At 44.8% G+C, this 21,382-nt stretch overlaps 1 protein-coding gene across 5 annotated transcripts in view; it reads right to left on the bottom strand.

The window, feature by feature from the left end:
- Nucleotides 1–5,180: 5,180 nt before the first annotated feature.
- Nucleotides 5,181–21,382, bottom strand: part of MYO18B (myosin XVIIIB) — a 1,573,426-nt gene continuing 1,557,224 nt past the window's right edge. For all 5 annotated transcript variants that reach the window (XM_085634174.1, XM_085634172.1, XM_085634173.1 and 2 more), the window contains 2 exons: nt 8,358–9,544; nt 5,181–5,384 (listed from right to left, as the gene is read on the bottom strand). In XM_085634174.1, coding sequence (XP_085490300.1) covers nt 5,371–5,384; nt 8,358–9,544 — 1,201 coding nt within the window. In that variant the 3' untranslated portion in view covers nt 5,181–5,370. The remainder of the gene's footprint in view (nt 5,385–8,357; nt 9,545–21,382) is intronic.

The following is a 21,382-nucleotide window of genomic DNA, read 5'->3' as shown; positions in this document are numbered from 1 at the left end:
CATTATATTTTTACTACTGTATGTTTTATAATATTGGAATTGGCATTGTTTTTATGTGCACTTTTATGGTCCAAGCCCAAGCGGGCGAAAGAAAATTTATTGTATTGTTACTTTATTGTTAAAAAAGTAAGCAATTTTGTGCGCCGAACTGGTTTATCTCTGTGGACTGAACATTGCCTAATAAGCCGCTTTCTTAAATCTTTGATTAGCCTTTGGGATAGGCTTTTCGCATTCCTAATATACGTCCTCTGTCGCCCTACAGCAGTGACAGAGGAGATGCAGTCTGATCAAATGCTTAAGTGCCATGAATTTAGATGTTTGATTTCGTTCTAATTTGTTTTGCAGTTCACAAATATCCTTCTTTCATTTTGGGGTATTGTTTTTTTTAAATTTTACAATTTTTCATCGATTAGAAATAAGGCAGCAAAGAAAGCACTCCCCTCATTTAGGTTGCGTTCATCTGTCAAAGATAGCACTTTAGGAGGAGAGAAAAGCCCACCTGAATGGAAACAAACGCTACGTAAAAGAAGTCAAAGACCTTGCATATCAAAGGGCTCTGGAACAGACAGAGGGGATGGACATGGCACCAAATTCATTGAACAGCTGGAAACATTTGTCACTGCTTAGACTTCTGAGAAATGATGTGGCCTGAATGTATCAGGACATAACATCAGAGATAATGCTGGGTGACAGCAACTCTTGCATACAGGATCTAAGAGTTTAGGGGACCTGCATGAATGGCTGACTTTTTAGTGAAAATTATTATGCCTGGCAAATCCCTCTAGGGAATAGCATCCTCTTCTGCAAAAGGTAGGAGTAGAGGTAAATATGTACTGTTCATTGGTCATCTGTATTGTATATTCACTCAGTTAGGTATGGGTTGTCCAGGATATGGGGGAACCCACGGCCAAGAGGACAATGTGGAAGTGGCATTAGACTGTAGGGACTTGAGCAATGAGAACAGGGGGGTTGCTATCCTTGGAAGATCCCATCAAGTGATACCGTTCTGGGCAGCTTCTGAAATGTTAGCAAGTTGTATTGTGCTTTGAGAAAATAAGGAGTGGTGGGTGGAAGTGAATGGTTTCACAGTTTCCCAAGATCGTGAAAAGATGTATTTGGCAAGACATAAAATGTTGTAGTGTATTCAGTAGCTTTATCTCAATATACATAGTGTAGTCCTTTTTGTGTTGGACTTAATCCTGGAATACATTGATTAAGAGGTGTTTGCCTAGACCTGTTGACAGTGTACATACCAGGCACTGATACATCTGTGCCTGAGTATTGAGCTTATGTGAAGCTCCTTGCCAGAGGTGCTCTCTGAAAATAGTTATGATAACAATACTCGGATTCAAGGACTACTTGCCAAAGTGTTTGAGTCAGAATCAACTTGCAGGGGAGAAAACAGTGGATTTAGTGTTGCCTGCTCTTATTTCTGTGGACCCTAAGCATGAATTATATCTTCAAATTGTTCCCTGGTGCTGCTATTAGTTTTGTCTTTGTGACAGGTTACTTGAAACCAGTGGTGGCTCCTCAGCTAAGATGGGGGAAAATAAAATGATAATAAGTTGTTGTTATTAACATTTTATATGTTCTCGCTGTGGCAGCATGGCAGCGTGGGAAGAGTGCTCTGCTCTCAGAGCAGTGGGAGGAGTGGTGAGCACTCTGTAAAGTGCGCATGAATGTTTGGCTGGCTGTCTCGGGCCGGTCAAACAGGCATGCGCTCTTTGCATGGTCTTCACCCAGGCTGCATTACAGCCTGGGTGGAGAACATGTCCAGGCTCCCATTACCTGGCTGAGCGCTGAACCACGGCATTCAGACTAATCACAACGCTGCATTGCAGCATTGGGATTGGCTTAGAGGAGCCAGAGGGATTCTTGTTCTGGCCGGAGCAGAGGGACGACGATGAGGGACAACGAGGAGAGACGTAGCGAGGTGGTAAGTTTTATTTTTTTTCTTTACATCTACCCTCCCCCGCCCTCTGCCACACAACCCCCCATCAGTGCCAGCCACCACTGCTTGAAACACAAAGCATAAAGCTATTTGTAAGGACAAGTTCAGTGCACTGCCATTCAAAATTTGGACTAGTCTAAGATGTGAACCTAAGGTACTGGTGGTGAGGATGGAAGCAGGGTGCCTTGGAAATGGCACATAGGGCTTGGACTTGTGAGCACCTGGAAGCTTTGTGTTCTCACATGCACCTTTGGCTGTAAATCGAGACAAAGATATTTTCCACAATGAGTGATAGGAGTTTTCTAAATAGTATTCAGGAATGAATAGACCCTTGCCTCTGAGTAGAGGGGCAGGACTGTGTTCTCCTTTGAGTGGACATGCCCTGGAGAGCCATCACTGACAAACAGTTAACCCTCCTGTCAACATATGTACAATTGTAGGTAGAAGATTTATGCAGCCTATCATATGCAGACAATGAGAGCTCAGTTAGACCTCACTGCCAATACCAGGTGCAAAAAGGTCCCCAGTTGAATTGCATTTGCACTTGTCGATCTGCAGATTGACGCTCTTTATTTGCACTTTTATCTGAAACATGGGAAATACTAAACCAATCAGTATTTGTGCCATTTTTATCCTTTTATTACAGCCTATGAACTGCAGCACAAACAAATTTGCTAAAGACCATTTGCATCGATTTTAGCTCTGGGCTGACTTCTAAATCAGTGGTTCCAGAAGCAAGCAGAATTCCTCAGTACAATGTTGATCAATTAAACATTTCGATTTTACCTCTCTTGTTGTGGGAAACAGTGCTGACAATTTTACTGATGAATAAGTTACTTACCTTTGGGAGTGCTCTTTCTGGATGTATCTAACCAAAGATTCCTCACCATGTAGAATCTTGATGGTACCAGCCTGGATCTGAAAACTCCTGCAATAGCTACTTTGAATGAATATGTGGCACCATCAACCTCCAATGCACCTCTGTGATACAAAGTCACATAAAGGCACCATCCATGAGTGCTGATGTCAGTTTAAGCAGTAGACTTTCTGTGTGCAAGATCCTGGAGCAAAGCTATCAGAACTGGCAAATACATATGTTAAAGGCCTTTTAGAAAATGTATCAATATGTTTTATTTGAAATTCAAGGGCTGATCATGCAGATGAAAGAAGGCCAAAAGGACCCATAAGTAGCCCTTAAACGTTCCCACAGTCAAAGAGAAGAAAGATAACATGAACAGCGGTATATCAGACAGTCTAGCTTGTAGGAAGTCAATCTGCTTCTGTTTGCTCCAGACGACAAACTAGGACCAGCGGCATTTGAATAAATTGATTTGGTAGAATGGCAGCAAGCAGCAGAACGGACATCAATCACCTCAGATGGTAGATCAAAGTCCCTCAGTAGTTTCCAGTCAATCTCCATGAATGAAGACTGTGGAGTCTTGGTTGCAGCACCCTGCATTGCTGCTGGGCCACAGTATCTCTCAAAGAGGAAGGCTTAGTAGTGTGCAGATGCAAAGGGTTCGCAGTTTGGAGTACCAGACCACCCTTGCCCCATCAGGGGCCATCAGAATCAATTGTTTTTGGACCTGTGAGATTCACTGCAAAATGACAATGTGTATACCAGGCCACAGTTCCATTAAAGGCAGAACACATTTCATAGAGACTCTTGAGGAGGAAACCCCAGAGTGCAAAATGAAGGACCATGAGTCGTTTTGGAGGTAGGGAATAGGTCTACTGAGGGGACAGCTCACAGTTAGAAGATACTGCATGGTGCACAAGACCCCACTCCACCTTGCGTGTGGCATTATCATATGGGAAACATGTTGTCTATCAGCACTTTGATCAACCTGCCACTAATAGAAGGCAGAAACTCTCTAGAGCCAACGTGGGGGTTCTCAGGTCGGAAGATTTGTATGGTGGCGCTGCTCCTCCTGAGACCAGAGACCTCTAATCTCCACATCATCCAGGTGACTTTCCCAACACAAAGATGATCCACTTGTCACTACTGTGAGCTTCAGGGGGGGCAAGGGAAATAGCTTGCAGCAATTGATCACTGATGTCCTCAGTGCTTATCTTAACCTATGTGTTATTTCTCTTTCTAGAATCACTCTAGCCTTGCAAGGACTGATGTCATGGATAATCAAGAGGGAGGATAGCTTGCTGATGGGCCGGTGTATTAAGGCTAGCGGCAGGGGGGTAAGAGAATGGAGAAGCACGCTTGTGTGCCCACTCTTCTCCTTAATCAGAGCTTTGTTTGGAATTAGATTCTGTCTTTCCCTGTCTAAACTCTAAATATGATGGTTAAGGCCTTCAGTGAGAGCACAGTTGACTGAGCATTGTGTCTAAGTTTTTCAGTTGATATTGATTACTGTTTCATTTGTGGACACTGATTCTATGTGAGGTGTATTATGCAACATCATTCTAAAAGGAACACAATATGTATGCATTTAACAATTTATGTTTACTTAGCTGCCATATGTCGCAAAACACTGATTCAAAGTGACAAATTACTTTCCTTTTCCAAATGGAAAAATAAAGTATGTATTGTGTGTTTCGAAGCCCACAATAAAACACTTCTTCTCCTGGTTTTGATGTGACTCCACTTTATTAATATCAGTCTCTCTATATCTCGATTTGCCTGAACAGTAACCTGACACCCCTGCTACACAAACCTCCTGGCTGTACCTAGTTTTAGGACCTTAACATCTACAGGGCCTGGTCAAAGGAGCTTCATCTCTTATTATAAAAAATCTTGGAATCATGAAGTGAAGCAACACACCCAGAAGGAAAACAATGGTGGCAGAATTCTGAATCTTGAAGTATAATGTAATAATGTATGACAGATCACAGCAGAAGAGAGTCCTAATTTCAAATATACTAGAGCAATACTTTAAATCCATCCAAGCATCGTGAACCCACATTTTTGCTAAATACATCACCTCTGTCCCCACGTGCCATTTCCACTACATGAATGCAAGTGCAGTCATTATGTCTCATCAAACCTTTGTTTTAAACTAGTGATGGAAGCAAATGAAGAGGAACATTTACAAGGAAATACAAGATTGTGAACTTAGCTAACAATTGCACTGTCAAATATTTTAAAGGTAAAATATGTCCAGTATTGCAAAAATCATTGCCAATCTTCATGTATAGGATAAATGTAAGTCTCTTTGAAGTATGACACTTTAATTTCTGGTTCCTTATACAAAAAATAAAAATGCATGTGAAATTAGGGAAATAATTATTTTATTGTTAAAAATCAACTTATTTCAGACCTCAGCAATGTTAGCATAAAATATTTCTGTACTTGGTCTTTCGAGGGAAATTGACGGGGCTACAGCACACAGAAGCCAAATTAGTCAATAACGTTTCTTCAGATGTCGGTGATGTAATGTAAATTAGATGGTTTCTTGATGATTTCAGTCTTGGGTATCTGCAAATCAGTATCAAAAAAGGATGTCACCATACAAGTCAACAGCAGAAACAACTAACACGTTAAATGAATGGAGTTCTACCTCTTCCATAAGATACAGGAGAATCCTTCATGGCACACATTTTAAGAACTGATTTTGATTTTGAGTTTATGACCTAGCTTAAGGATGGACCTTCCCTTTTACACGGTAGGGCAAGGGAATTTAGCCACAATAGGCGCAGTGGCATTTCCCCATCTTCATACCTTCCATGGCTCTCTCACCTTGTATAACAAGCCCTCACAGGCAAAAGGAAAGGGGCGGTCTGCTAATGTAATTTAATGAATGTATTAAAATATTGTGTTTGGTGTGTGAACAGCAACTGCTGACTGGATTCTCATTCACTACCGTTTAATATCTTCAACAGGTGCTTTTGCTAGTAAAGTCTTGATCGTAAGGCCCTGATTGAGTGGGTCGGTGTTTTCTACACAGGGGTCAGAATTACAAGTAGGGTTTCCTTTAACACAATCACAAAGGAGGGACTGAGGGCTTTTTAGACAGGTCCAGCATACATGCCCTAACAATAATGAAGATACAAAAGGTATACTGTTCCTAATATCGAGACAAGGGAAAACTGGTTTTATGTGGTCATGAAGTGTAGGAGGATGAGGATTCATCCTCTTGGAATATAGGGCCCTCACACACCCGGCAAGGTTTCATGCTTCATTATATGGTCCTCGGCAGGTTGGTGCTGCAATACCTGACGGGGTCCCTATGAGGGGCTCTTTGGCGGAGATCTTTTATTCCAAACGCCGTTTGGTGCTGTGGCGGTAAGGGGCCTAATTAGTGTAGATGAAAGTGTGGAGGTGTATAACCTGAAAGACATATTAAAGCAGGTAAGGGAGTACCAGCGAAGACTATTTTAATCAATGGACCTCCCACCCTGATTAAAAGAAGCAAAGGACCATGTCTGAGATGACCGCACAATAGAACGCCCTACCTGAGACATAATCTCAGACATGCATCTTTGTTTGTTTTAAAATTTCTTTCAGGTTATACACCTCCGCACTTTCATCTACACTAATTTGGCAACAAACACGGCAGTATTGTATTTATCAAGTATGGGCAGTGATGAGAGCATTAACCCCATGGCCGCTCTTCAGCATTGATCTGATACTAATCAGGGCAGAGTAAAAGCTTCTAGGCCGTGCAAACTATTACCTTCTTTACACTCTTATGAGACAGTCTACTTAGTTGAAACCCAGGGCATCAGTTTTCGCTTGTTTTTAGAAGGACTTATATACTTTTATATATTTCATAGGACAAGGAGCCCTATATAATATTTTGCCTCTCCGGCCAGACTTTCTCATACCAAATGATGGGTGGGTACTGTCTTTGTATATGAGAAAGACCCAAAGCCATTGATTTGTATCATATTATATGAAATAAATGGTTTCACCACTGACTTGCTGTAGCTGCCCAAGAAGACTCTACTAAGTGGAGAAGTGTGGCTCAATGGTTAGAGCGGCAGACCCTGATGCAGAGGTCTAGCCCGGGACCAGGGTTCAATTCCCCGCCTCGGCGGGTCTTGGGCTCAAAAATTCCACGGACCTGATAATTCTCTCCTCGGTGCCATTCCAATCATGGAGTCCCACTCTGCAACTCTGGGCAATAGCTTGCTTAATCTCCACAACGCTAAGGATACCTGGCCTCCACCTTGGGGGTGCCCAGGAGTGGACGCCTCACAGGGAAAGCCAGGATGGGTTCCACAGCGGTATTCGTACAAGCGCCTTGAGACCCTTGCGGGTGAGTAGTGCGCTATACAAGTATCAATTTACATTTACTAAGGGATTTCCGAGGGTCAGTGTCATACTGATGAGACCTGAGAAGCAGAAGGGTTTCACTAAATTGTTCATTGAGCATGAACAGCATGCAAGATCTTATAACAAAGTAATCTTTTTTGCAAAATTCTAGTGTTCCAGTTGCCTTATTTTACATGTTAGCTGAGGAACCTTGTATTGATTATCCCAGAAATTATCTGTCTTTTTTTTGCCAAATTTTTGAAATCTTTCCACTGTTCACCTTTGGCTGGTATTGTTCTAAGAGTATTTAAGGGGACACTAGTGGAGTGGTGGTGGTGCAAGCGGGGAGTTATCTCAGTTTGCTGACAATTTATGTATATTTGTAAAAATATTACGAAGATAGTTAGTAAGCCTCACTCTGCTGAGAAGAGGTTGGTAAAGAGCTGCTGAGAAAGACAGGGCATAATAGAAGTGTAATGCGATTATACCTTTTTTGTAATTTCCCTAGCCAGTTTTTAACTGATTACGGGTACCCCGACTGATTTACTCTATCCCTTCACATATTAAAGGGGGGGGGGGGAATTATGCACATTCCTAAGAGTGAAATCACGTGTTGATGAGCTTACCCATTTGAAACTCATTGTCTCACCTGGTAAGCCACTGATACAGTATGAATCAGTCAAAAAACGGATGGATCACACTACTGTGGACCACCTGGAAACGTTTCCAGTGAAAACCTTTGACTACGCTATCACTGCCGAATGCATATTATGAGGTACTTATGCAGGAGCTTAAAATGGAAACACACAGCAACAAAAACATATGTAAATGGAGAGAATTTATAGGGTTTCAAGATGGTTCATGAGCAACCAGCAAAGCAACCCATCTGTCTTGTTTAAAAGAGATGGTAGAGTTTATGAATTTACAATTTGTGTACAAATTGTAACATATTTTTTCAGTTTTAATTTTTGCTGGGATACTCTACAGCACTTCACATTTTTAAGCTTATCTATTGCTATTTTGTTATTGATGGCTAACTATGTTTATAATGTCTTCTAAGGAAATATACAATTTTTTGTTAGCATTTTTGTTTACAGCTTAGTTGACTTTTTGTGGATATTTTTGGCAACATAGTAATGGTAAATTATAAAATGTAAATCTAGATAGAAAATTATAGAAATATATAAACAATACCTTGTTGTTCTTCTCTTTTTCGAAGATACTTCAACATTATGCTACTAACACTGTCTTCTCTCCCTTCTGCTTCAGATCTTTTACTTTCAGGAGCATCCCCACTTGGTGAAGCTTTCCCAGCACACCCTTCTCCTTCTAGTCTTTGCAATCTAGGACGGCTTTTAATACTGTCAGCACTTTTAAAAGAAGTGATCGAACCAGAAGATGAAGATGAATCAGAAAGATTTGCTAGATCCTCCTTGGATGACGGGCTTTTCCTACGATCTATTTTTGTTGATAACGAGGAACTAAGGTTGTTACTTGAAGGAAGATCTCCAAAATGAACACTCAATGGTCTTTGGACATCCTTTTTAGATCTGGTGAGGGAGTTATTTGCACCGGTTCTTCGGACGGCTGGTAGGAAGTCTTCTAAATCTTCACCACTTGTCCCAAAATTGATATTTGAGACTTTCCAGTTGAGTGGAATCTTGTTAGTGTCTTCTGGTACAAAGCTTGAGAACTGCTTATTCTGAAATACAAGCGGTTCTTTTCCAAGATCAGTTTCAGCTGCTTCTTCTAATGGGGTTTCGAGGCATCTTCTTCTTGGTTTTATCACTGAAGTAGCAACCTCATCACCCTGTCTGTTTAAAGAACCTTGTTTTAAACCATTTTCAGGCTGAAGAAGAGATTCACAGGAACCAAACCTTGCTATTCTTTTAACTGCTGGTGAGAGGGTAGGATCAGATGGTATGCATCGGAGGCTGGAAGAACGTGTCAAACCACCACTGGCTGAAGACGCTGCATTCTCCGACACTGACTTGGCACTTAGAGTGAAATCTTCCTCATCATCATTGAAGGCTCTGCACCTTCTAAGCGAGGAGGCGCCTGTTGTCTGGTAGATGGGTAACAGACATGCATCTTCCATCCCTAATGTGGACTGTTCTTTTTCGCTTGCCCGTTTTCTTCTCAGTTCTTCTACAAATTCAGAAAGAGCGAATGAAGAGCTTGGGCATTTTTCTTCAACAGGAGAAGGCCTTTTTTTCCCTGAAGATGAGTCCTTAAAATCTACCTCTTCTATTGTTTCAAGGGATGTTTTCCTCTGGGTGTCAGAATCCTCCTTTCCTACCCGAGTGCTGTAGTCTCGCATTCTAGAACTCACAGGAGAATATGGTGTGGTCATTTCTCGATTGGGTGTGTCTTTGTTCAACCTATACAAGAGACAAAATGAATAATAAATATTCAATAAGGAATTTGTTTCCAAGTCGATTAAAGCCTACATTAAAATATGAGATTTAAATAAATTTGTTTACATTTGTCTAATTGTTTACTTTCAATTTCATAGAGATATTTGTTTTTAAAGCGGTGTTTTATTCAAATGAAAAACATACATCAAAGCATTTGCAGATACACATTTCGTTCTCAAGCAATTATACATGGTATTTAAAATAAGATCAACTGTTCTATTAAGTACATATTTCATAAATCAACCATTAAAGAATACCTCCCCGAAACAAGTTTTTATCTATCACTGTAACACATTGGATGCCCACACACTTGCAGGCTGCAACCCAGGCCAAAAAAATACTCTTGAACAAGTAGCTTTATAGAAATGTAATGGCCCTTGGTTAATCTTAATAATGTTATTGCCAGGCACTTCCTGCCAATGCCTTCTTTGGAAAAGAAAACGTATTATAATCTGAAAGCAAGATGCAGAAAATGGGTGGCAAAGTGCCAAGAGCATGTAATGCTCAAGAGAACAAACTGATCAGACTCTCTGAAAACAACATTTTGGAACGCGAGCCAGCAAAAATGGCTGGAACCTGCTGGGAAAATGAAGAGCCCAGCAGAAGGGAAGAAAAAATCTTGACTGAAAGAAGTGGAGAGCCCATTCTTGTTAACCTTCACTTTGACAAACAAAATCTGTTCTCTTTTCTAAAACTCGAGCAATTTGGAAGTAGTCCATGCGGCACAAAAAGAAGGCTGAATAGCTCAAGCATTTGTTATTACTGTGGTCAGGTGGAAGGAAAATCATTTGGTGGTCACCAAGCAATACTGGGAAGGCGGGTTTTAAGTGGAAGAAAAGCTGCGTGTGTTATGGTAATTAATCATTGTCGGCAGCTATTATTTGTTCACAGCTACTGCATTATCAGTAAGAACCAGTTAAGGCTGCACTTCTTGGAAATTGAATGCACAGGTCTTTTCTAAATTTAAAGACATAAAACAGTGCACTTCCTGTATTAGGACCTAGTTCTAATTTCTTTGCTGATACCTGATCAGAGGCAAATTACTGTTTGCCCCCACCCTAATATTACAACCCTTTCACAAATTACGCACAAGGGGGGTTTTGCCTGCTCGATTTTCACCAGGTAAGTCTTGGCACAAAGTAGGCGAGCAATTGGGGCACAGTGGAGTAGCGGGGGGGGGGGGGCGGCACGAGTTTTGGGGACAGCTGCCTCCCCCACTCTTATCTGCGGCCGCCGTGGGAATCGCCAGCCCCCCGCTCTTACATGCCTTGCTACTATGCCCCTGTTTGGGGCGTAGGAGCGTCACCCCACTTAAGGGCCACCCAAAGCCCCAGAGGGGAAAAATAGAATGTGAAACTAAGGGGGCCCTCTTCCCATTCTTTTGGGGGGGGGTGTCATTTTGCTTCACATCACTGTCCACGTTGTGGCTTATCATCTGCAGTATACAAGCTCAGAATGTAATTTCTGATTGCTTGTCTATGAGGGTAACGCAGCCCACGACAAAGGGGCCTGTCCCTATAATTCCTTAAAGGACGTCTTCTTTATCTCTGCCTCCTCTGGGTGAATGCGTCAGCTTACCACGGGAACTGCTGAAAACACATAACAGTGACAAAAATTATGATTCCGCAACCCCCAAGCGAGTGGAAAGCAGGACTGTGCCAGAGATGAGTATGACCTCGTGCAGTGAAGATTAGAAGTATGTAATTGGGGTATTATTACCTCTTCCCAGATCTCGGCACTCTCCTTATTCATGAAGACATAGCAAGCAGGGGGAGGTGTAAGTCCACATGCATCAATAGAAAATGCAGCCATGAAGGTTTGTTGCATACAAAGAAAAGAAACCAATATACATTACAGAGCGTCCCCACCCCAGTGCTGCTTCCCTGGAAAGAGGGCCCAGTTCAGACCATCTGCACCTGGTGGAGAGATTGGAACATTTTGAAGAGAAACCTGAGTAGTATGCCAGACATCCGGAAGAGGAGCCCCCACCTCCTGCCTGAGCCCAGGAAGCAGATATCCCCCCCTGGTGGAACAATTGTTGACCACAGAAGGAAGAGGCGGTGAGGGAAGCCTCGTCGTAAGGTACAGAAATAGCAACACTTGCTGAATGGAAGAAGAGGGCTCATGACTCGTACAGCTTAATAATTCACAAACAAGGAGTATGGAACATGGAAAGATGAAAACACTACAACTAGATGTATGCCACTATGACAACACCTTGGGAGTTCAAACTCACCTCCACCTCAGAGGAAAGAGAAGGGACAAAATGAGGCAGGATAAACTTGAGGTGGAGTGAAAATCAGAAAGGACCTTAAGAACAAATGTAAGGCAATGGAAAGGAACCATCCCATCTGGTAGAACCTGAATAAAAGGTTCAGAGCAAAGAAGAGACGCAGGTTCACTCAAAGTATGAAGTTAAGAGATCACCACCAAGAAGAGAACTGTGCCACATTTCCCAAAGGCTGGTCTGAACTGGGGTGGTGAAGGGAGCTAAAGACCAGCGATGGACTCAAACCAGATCTATGCCTAGGGGTGAGTACATTGAAATGGATATTATAATTGGAAATTAGCATTGAAAATATCAAATGACCACTTTTCAAACACTTTTCGGAATCACAAGCAAAATGGGGGTGTTCCCCTTTCCTTGATCGCTGTTTTATCACAGCAAGGTAAGTGGTTTGACTGGATTGCTCCAATTGCTGCTGTTTTCAATGGTACTTTAGCGGGGAAGTGTTTCCTTGTTTATACGGGGATGTTTTGTTTTGGACAAGGTTGATATTTTTCACATACTTTTTTTAGAGCTCCGGCTGCCGAGTTGGGGTGATTTTTGGGTTCCACTTCCTAGTTCGCGGTTGCTCCTCAGGGCATGCATGTTCTCTGGTACCAGACTATAAAGAAAGACCCTGGACAACCCGCCATACTATCAGTCACGGCCGGCACAGGTAAGAGCGCAGGGGGAGCACAGGGTCTGAAAGATCATTCGAAAGTAGCGCAAGGCAGCACATAGCGCTGTTTTGCATTACTTAGTGCCGGGGGGGGGGAGGGGGTACTACTGGTGGTGCATGTACGTTCCCATGCAACCAGCCAAGGTTTCTGATGCTGAGCCCTATTTAATTAAAAAAGTAGACAGGGTTTAGTGTGAGAAAATACCACCCATTCCAAGTATGCTTTCATTTCTTCTTTCTTTTCCAACTTTGTATGTGTGCAGCACTGTACATCACACTACAAAGTGGGAAAAGGCTTAAAGTTCGTCTAAGCATAGTATTTTGTACTGGAAGGGTCCCATTCCAATACAAAACCTGTGCTAGTCTCAAGGTGATCCCCTTGCACTATAATGCAAAGGTCTGTCCGTGGCACATGGCAGCATATTTCTGTGCCTGCCCCATAAAGAGGGGAGGAGAGTGCTCTCTCCTTCTCACACAGCGCAGCATTTGCGGCTACTGTACTGCGCTGCATGACAATCTAGTAAATTGCCCCAAAGTGAGTAATGTGGAATTGGATTGGGAGCAACAAATAAAACAGAAAGGCTGCAAAGACTGAGGATTTTAGTAGCAAATGGGCGGAGTGATTGATTGCAAGATGCGTACTAGCCCCCAGAAATGGTAAAAAAATTCCCACCCTATCAGCAATAGTCAAAAGTCGGGGGGTCACAATTCTCAGCTGACGTTTTCAGCCCAGGTTGCATTAGTGACACTGATCCTTTTCAGGAGCAGCAGCCAAACTGTGGAGCTCTTTTTCGGTGTCCGTACGGCTGCAGCCATTCATGCTCGATTTCCGGATACATCTTAAGACCTGTAATGTTGGCATGCATTTGGGGACGAAGTAATAGAAGTACTAAGTTTAAGCTACTCTTTTTACCTTTATTAGTGGTTGCCCAGGCAATCGATAACCATTCACAAAGTGGAAGCACAACATGGTGGACCACTTCCTTTTCCCTGCAGCATGAAGCAGCTCTTGGGGCACAGACAGCTGCCCCTCAGTACCGCTGCCAGTTCCCCGAAGCCCACCTCATAAGGGACAGTGCTCAGTTGTACTGTGGCTCTTTAAGAAGCTCTTTAAGAAGCATGGATTGTATGGTCAGTACGTTGTGGAAACAAGGATATCTGCTGTGCCGTGTTAAATGTCTCAAATCAATTAGTGGTGTATGAATCACTGAGTCACCAGAAGTTTAGTGTAAATGTAAATGTTCTCCAAAGCACAATATCAATTGCTTTATAGCTTAGTGTAAGCAATTTTTCACTGTGGGATTGATATGAACATTAAATAACAGATTGTAATGTGATATGAGATGTTACATAATTATTTATTCTGAAATGTGGTTTTATGATGTTTTTATAAATAGATTGAAAGCTTGGGAGATATAAAAAGTTTCTCTTCCTGAAGAAGGTGGTTGGAACAATTGAATCCACCGAAACGTGTCGCACTGCTACAACAATTGCACTAAATCTAATCTATCCTGGTCAATAGAGGAATAGTACATAATGATGGTTTGACCACGGAATTGCTGTCTGATTAGTGCCATAAATGACAACATTTTAATTTCTATATATATTCCCCCATAATGTATTTTATATGTATGATTATATGACTTTGTGTATGTCATTTTCTAAATTGAAAGCCAACCCACAGTACTATATTTGATGTGTTTTTTTTTCATGTATTTTATATGAACTTTTTAATTGTAATCTAAAGAATAAAACATTTGTTTATTTGTATATTGGCTTTGGTGAACTGGTGACATTTTCTGGTGATAGTGGTATGTTTGGCATGAGTGTGGCATAAGTTGCAGATAGTGTGTTTTGAATACTAACCAAGGGAACCTTTGTTTTGACTTATTGTCAGTATGAATCACTGAGCACAGCCCCTTTCTGCAGCACTAACTTCCAGAATCCAAACAAGGAGTTGATTCACAACACAATGCAGGGCAGAGAATGAATTGTGCTGTATCCCAGCTATTGTGTACATTTGACCCTCAGAGTGGCTGTTTTGTCTGCCACCGAAGTCTACACATTCACTTAAAATAGGGACATACCTGATCACACTACTGATAGCAAATCATATGTGATGGCACTCTCAGGAATAAATGGAAAGACACATTCAGACTACCAAAACTGCTGCAATGCCACATGAATGGCAGATTGTATGCTAAACAGGCACACAAAAACATAAAACAACGAACATGTCACTAATTGTACAATTGTCTTTGTACACTAGTGCGCACACACACACGTTTGCAGCGTTGCTTTATTTGCCAAGGAGTTGATACACTGAAGAAATCCAAAGGTGCGTGCATGCCTGGCGCTGGTGAATGTTTAATTGTACGGTGCAATTTCATAATAAGAACTGATTGACACGTGGCAAAGGAAATGCAATCTTTTTTCCCATTTTGCCTCTGTGCGTTTTATGAGACTCAGTTAAGGCTTTTGATACACATCTGTTATTCAACGCCAAGATGCCTACGGGTGAACATGCGCTTTAAAAATACACGCCATGTTATGATACAAGTGAAGCAACAGTACGGCTAGAGCTTGGCACATCATTTCACCAAAGAAAGAAACCCACCTGTAAAAAACTTTTGCTCTCAGGGCACAAATGGATTTCGCTGAGATCTCTGCAGAGTGTGCAATTTTCAACCTGCTTATTAGCAGGGAAACCGAAAAGATCACCACAAAATATTGTGTCCGTTCGCAGATGCTGAAAAAAGGCAGTCCATGGTGCATTTTGCGGTCTGAATTCCTTAAAACAAAACAACGTTTACTTAGGATTATGGTCAACATGTCAGGAAGAATGTTCCTGCTCTTCATACTAAAAGACAGATGTACCTTTTCTGCTGCTCTGCTCGTACCATCTAAAAGTAAAGACAAATGCTCTCAGGGACTCCATGTCTCTTATTTTGAAGCAGTCAGTGATGTGATTAATCAAGAAAACCGAGACATATTTTGCAAAAATAGTCACTTCTGAGGAAGGACTTGGTTTTTAGAAGATCACCTCCACTGCAAATGTAGGTTGACCTAATTTCAAAATGCTTAGGGACATGGTTTGGCCCCTAGGGGCTGTCATGCCACGCCTACCTTGCTATTTTTTTGAGCATGCTATACTCACAAGCGTAAATGTGGAAAACAACTGTGCACCACCAAGGACAATGCTGTACTGCTTCCCAGTCTAATGCAACTAATTTCTTCACCCAGAAACCATCTCTAACATGTACTACCAACAATACACCAAATTGCTCTGCTCATTGAAGGAAACCCTACATTTTAATGCCATCACTATCTGTTGGGAATGGCCCTTTTTGCAGGGTTATCCCCAAACTTTTTCCTCCTTTGTTTTTCCTAACCTGTGGTTGTTGGCTATAGGACTCTGCTGGGCACTTTACCACTGCTGATCAGTGCTAAAGTGCATGTGCTCTCTGTGTAAATTGTAATTTTGATTGGTTATCCATAATTGGCTATTCAATGCTACTAGTGGGCCTGCACCACTGATTGTGCCACCCACAAGAGTAGCCCTAAGATGGTGGCTCAGGCCTGACACTGCAGTGCCTGCGCGCAGTTTGTCAACTGCCATGTTGACCTGGCCAGTGTACACCCTTCCTTTTTTCTTACACATAGGACACCCCTATGGTAGGCCCAAGGTACCCCCCTGGGCAGGGTGCAGTGTATGTGAAAGGTAGGACATGTACTAGTGTGGGTAACATGTCCTGATAGTGAAATACTGCCAATTTTGTTTTTCACTATTGAAAGAATATCTTGCCCATAGGACAGAATGGGGAATGCTGTGTAACATGTTTACCTCCATATCTTCCTATAGCAGCAAGATAGAAATTTGGAATCTGGAATCCCATAACTCAGAATTTAATAACACATCTTTTAGGGAGGATGGTTTTTAAATTCAGAGTTTGGAAATAGCACTCTTAGAAAATTTCTATTTTCTTGTTCACCCTTTCTGTGTGCCTCTACCTGTTTGTGAATTGACTGTCTGGTTTGTGAGAGCCAGGGGCTGGGGTGGCTCCAGGAGGCTGGGTGAGTCAGCACTAAGCTAAATAGACCTATCTGCATTTGGAGTCGTGAGAGGAGTAGCACCTGGGTCTGAAAAGGGCTGTGCCTGCCTTCCACAATTCTGGCTCCACCTCCTGCAGTGCGTCTGATGGCCCTGGCACACACTCACAAAGGAAGAAGATGTGCACTGGCAGAGTGCACCCAGAACTGGTTTGGACAGGGTCCAGGTCCCCTCACACATGACGGACAAAGACTTTTAGGGTATAAATATCAGAGCTGAAACCCCTAAACTTTAGACTAGGAATCTTCGTGATCAAGAAGGGAACCCTGCCAAAGAAGAACAGCTGAAGAAGACTGAGGAAAAATGCTGCCATTGCTGTGTGTCTGGGGGCTGACCTGCAGTTGCTGTTGGAAGAAGACAAAGGTACTTTCTGCTGTGTGCTGTGTCCCCCTACTTGAAGAGGAACTGTGCTGTGTGCTTTGTCCCCTCTGAAGTGTAACTGTCTCCAAGGGCCTGAAAAGAGCTGGCATCCTGTTGGAAACAGCGGGGGCATTGTTGCTAGGCACGCAACCTACAAGTGCAGCAATTTTGGGCTACAAGTACAGCGGGGGCATTGTTGTTAGAACCACAACCTTTGCGGCAGCATTTCAGCAAGAATGCCGTAATTAACCCAAACCTGATCGTAGGGTGAGAGAGGCCCGGCGCATAAGGTACAAGTGCCCAATGTTTATAGGAGCCCAAGTGATTTTCCACACATTGGAAACAAAGTTTGCAGCCATACTGACTCTACAAGTTCCTTTATCTTTACAAGTAGATTTATTTTTACAAGAGCATTCCAAAGAACACTTCTTGAAGGATTAATTATGTATATGGGTTTTATCTCATTTTGATCTTGCCTAATCGGATAAAGATATTTATATTTTTATAAATAACTTGTGTGGCGTCCATTTGTGGTGTTTCACTGTGTTACTGTGAGTGTTGGTACAAATACTTTACACATTGCCTTGGGGATAAGTCTATCTGCTTGTGCCAAGCTACCAAGGGGGTGAGCAGGGGTTATCAACAGTGTGTTTCCCCCTTACCCCACCCCCTCCCATTGGAAGTACATAACCAGTACCTACCTAGCATTCCGCCTGTTCTTTTTTCTGTCTTCCGATAGAATGGGACGGGTTGCTGGTAGTACTTACCTGCTGCAGTTTTCTTCTGTGGTCTTCTCTGGATCCTGTTGGGCTGCTGGGCTGTCCTCGATGTGCTGCACTGTGCCGCTTGCCGGGAGCCGTGATTGTTGCCAGCTGGCCCTTAGCGGCTGGTGCGTCGGCCCTCCCAGTCTGTTCCAGGTTGGAGGGCGTGTCTTCCTGGAGGCTGGGCTGGGCTGGGTTGGGAGACACACAGCTGCAGCTACATGGTAACTCGGGCCAGTCTTGGTGGGACCCCTGGAGTGCCTGGTGGGCCATTATGGCCGTTTCCTGTTGCCCCGCACTGGGCTGGTGGAGTGCGCTTGGGCTGGCTGGTGGGGGCAGGTGGTGTTGTGATGTTCGCCTGCCCCTGGGGTGAGTACCGCATTGCATTTTTTCTCCTGGTCTGACTTTGACCTTTGGTGTTATGTGGGGTCTGCTTCCTCTGGGGGTGTTTCTCTGGGTGGTTTTTCTTCCTTATTTGCCTTCCTCTTCTAGGTGTCTGTCGCACTTCTTGAGGGTTGTGTCAGGCCCTTGAGGTTCCTGGCCTCCCTAAGTTTTGGGGCCTGCAGTAATATCACCCTGAAAGCACCTGTTCTCACCTGATCTCAGAAGCTGGGCATTCTGTTCTCATCTGGGGGCTTGGTGTTGTGTCCTCTCTCTTGCCTGGTGTGGGCATTGGTGCTGGGTTTCACTGGTGCGCTGTGCCTTTGCTGCCACTAACTGGTCTTGAGCGGCTGTCCTTGGGTTGCTGGTGGCTCGGGCTGCCCATGGTGTACCTGGATGGCAGTGTTGGTGTTTGCCTGTTGCTGTGCGATTGGGTTGTGGGTTGTGCTTGGGCAGGCTGGTAAGGGGTGAGTTCCATGTTGCAGTTTCTTCTCCCCTCTTTCATTCCTTTCCGGGTGGTATGGCTGGTTGTTGGGATCCTCTGCTTTCCTGCTGTAGGGTTGTTTTGCCACTGGTGGGGGTTGGGTGTTGTGGGTCGTCCTTCACATCTGCGACTCCTTTATTTCTTCCCTGTTGTTCTGGTGCCCAGTGTGGTCTGCTGTCTGCCTGCCCTAGGGATGTGTGCCGCGTTGCGGCTTTTCCAGGTTTCGCTACTGGTTGGCGGCCCTGTTGTTCCCCCTCTCCAGGCTGTGCCCTTTCTCTGGCCTGGCTTTGCCGTGGCCCTGAGTCTGTAGCATCATGGGGGCTGTGCTCGGGGTGCCCCTGATGCCCGTGGTTCCCATTGCCTGGTTTGTGGGGTTGCAGCGGTGTTGGCTTGGTCTTGTCACTTTCTGCTTGGGGTTTGCCATTTGGGCTTGGTCCTTTGGTGTTCCTGCGTGTCTTTCTGCTGGGTTTTTTCCAGCCTGTGGGTTATGGTTAGGGGCTAAGTTTGTGCCTATGGTGTCTCCTATCCTTGGTCTTTCTGAGTTTTTTGATGGCCCTGCTGTGTTATGTTTCCTTAGGTCCAGTTTCTGTCCGGTCCCTGCTCCCATCGGTGGGTTGTGTGCCTGTGGGCACTCTGGGCTCGTTCCTTCTTGGGTTGTGGTGTCTCCGCAAGTCTTCCAGCCTGTTGTTGGGGCCTTGGCTTTGCCTCTGTCTGTCTGGGCCTGGCTGTCCCTTCGTTTGGACTCGTTGCCTGTGCAGGTTGGGTTGGCGGTGCCTTCTCTGCCCTTGTCTCCTGGTTGGGGGCTTCTTGGTTGTGTGAGGGCCTTGCCTATGTGTGGTGTCAAGTTCAGACCGTTGGGGCCTTGGTGCCTTTGGGGTCGCCTTTGGGTGTCTGCCTATGATCCTTGTCTGGCTTTCCTTTCTCTGGTCACTTTGTGCCATGCTTGGGTGTGGGTCTTTTGGCCCCTTGGTGATCGGTGGTTCTGTGCCTGGTGTGGCCGGGGGTCGGGCCGGCCTCATTTTCCTTTTACTCTGGCCTCTCCTCTGTGTCTTCCCTCCCCTGGTGCGGGCTGGGGCGTGGCGTTGGCATGCCGGTGTGGGCTGCTTGGCTTGGCAGTTCGGGCTGGACTGTTCCCATTGGGTGCAGGGTCAAGACTGATTTGCATATGGCTGGGTTCAACCTGGAATGGCATGGGAGCAAAAAACGATGGATTTATGCCCAGATCTGTGTACTGGGGTGAATGTATGACATTGATCTGCAGTCTGTCCATTAATTGTACTTTTTGCTGCTTGGCTTACTGCCTGTCTTCCTGCCACTTTGTGTTCTCTGTGTGGCCTATTTGTGGCCGGTTCCTGTGCTTTTCTCTCTGCCCTCGTGGTTGGGGGTTTCGGGGTTGTGGCTGTTGGTCCTGTGCTGCTCCTTCTGGGCTGATGGGGGCGCTGTATGGTGGCCTCTGTGTCTTGCAGGAGTGTCTGGTGTTCAGTCTGCTGGCTTCTTGGGGGTCTGTGGGGGCATCAGCGGGGTTGGGTTGTGGGCCACCCTGTTTGTTTTTCCTGTTTCTGTGGCCCTTCTGCGGCAGGTCTTCAGACTCGATTGGGGTGGTTCCTTGGTGTCATCCTTTGACCTCTGGGGCAGTTGGTCTGCTGGTGATTTGGGTGTGGGTTTCCCCCCTTTCTGGTTTCTGGTTCTTCTTTGGTGACCAGTGGCTTGGTCTTCTCCGGTCCTGTCTTTTTCGGATGTGGTCAGCCCCCGGATTTCTGGGTGTGGGTTGTTTGGGGAAGGGACTTCCTTTTTGGGCCTGTTTGATGGCCTTGGAGGTTTTGCCTCTCCCTGCTCTTGATGCTGTGCCCTGGTCTTGGATGGTACGGCTGTGGTCCTCTCCTTGTTTTCCTTGAGCGGGGTCCAGTTGTTGGACTTGTTTTGGTGCAGGGTTTGTGCTTTCCAGGGTTCTACCCTTTGGTCCTCCCCCTGCGTCAGCTGTCCTGGTGAAGTGTGTGTATATCTGCATGGTCTTTCTGGTTGGTCTTCGGGCGGCTGATGTTCTGGTGCTCATCGTTCCTGCTTCCCTCTGGAGCCATCCTTGCCTTCTTTGGGTGGGGTGCTGGGTTTTGTGTTCCAGGGTCCCCTGCATTTGGGGTGGATGACTCGGTCCTGACCTGTTTGTTTGTTCCTGTGCCCCCACTCCTTTTCCCAGTTTGGGTGGTGTGGGCTGTGGTTGGTGGTTGGTGCTGGATGTTCCTGTCCTGGGGCCTGGTACTCCTTTGGGGGTTGTCAATGGTGATCTCCTCTGGGCCCTCTGGTGGCCGGGCCTGTCAGATTGGGGGTAGCTTGCTCTTGGCCGATGCTCCCTTCCTTTCTGGTTTGCTCTGTGGGGGCCTACCCGTGGTTGGTCCTCTGGGTCGGTGCCATGGCTCTGTCGGCTGGTTCTGTTCTCTTTTGTCCGGGCTGGTCTGCTGTGGATCTCCCCGGGTGTGTTGGGGTTGGTCCTGTGGTTGGCCGTGTTGCCCTTTGTCTCCTGCTTTGGGCTGGGCCTGTTGGGTCTCTCCTTGCTTCCCCTCAGCTCTCTGGTGAGTTCGTTGTGGTTTTTTGGGCGGTGTTGGATGCTCTTCTCTTGTCTGTGGGGGGTCACTCTCTGTCGGTTCTGCTGCTGGGTCTGGAGCTGCATGGTGTTCCCGGGCTTGCTGGCTTTCCTCAAAGGGTGCCCTGTGAGTGCTTCTGCTGTTCTGGCCCACCTTGTGCTAGTTGTTTCAGTGGGCCTGG

This window comes from Triturus cristatus, chromosome 11 (genome assembly GCF_964204655.1).
Source record: "Triturus cristatus chromosome 11, aTriCri1.1, whole genome shotgun sequence".
Lineage (NCBI taxonomy): Eukaryota > Metazoa > Chordata > Amphibia > Caudata > Salamandridae > Triturus > Triturus cristatus.
This window is presented reverse-complemented; position numbering and strand designations above follow the sequence as displayed.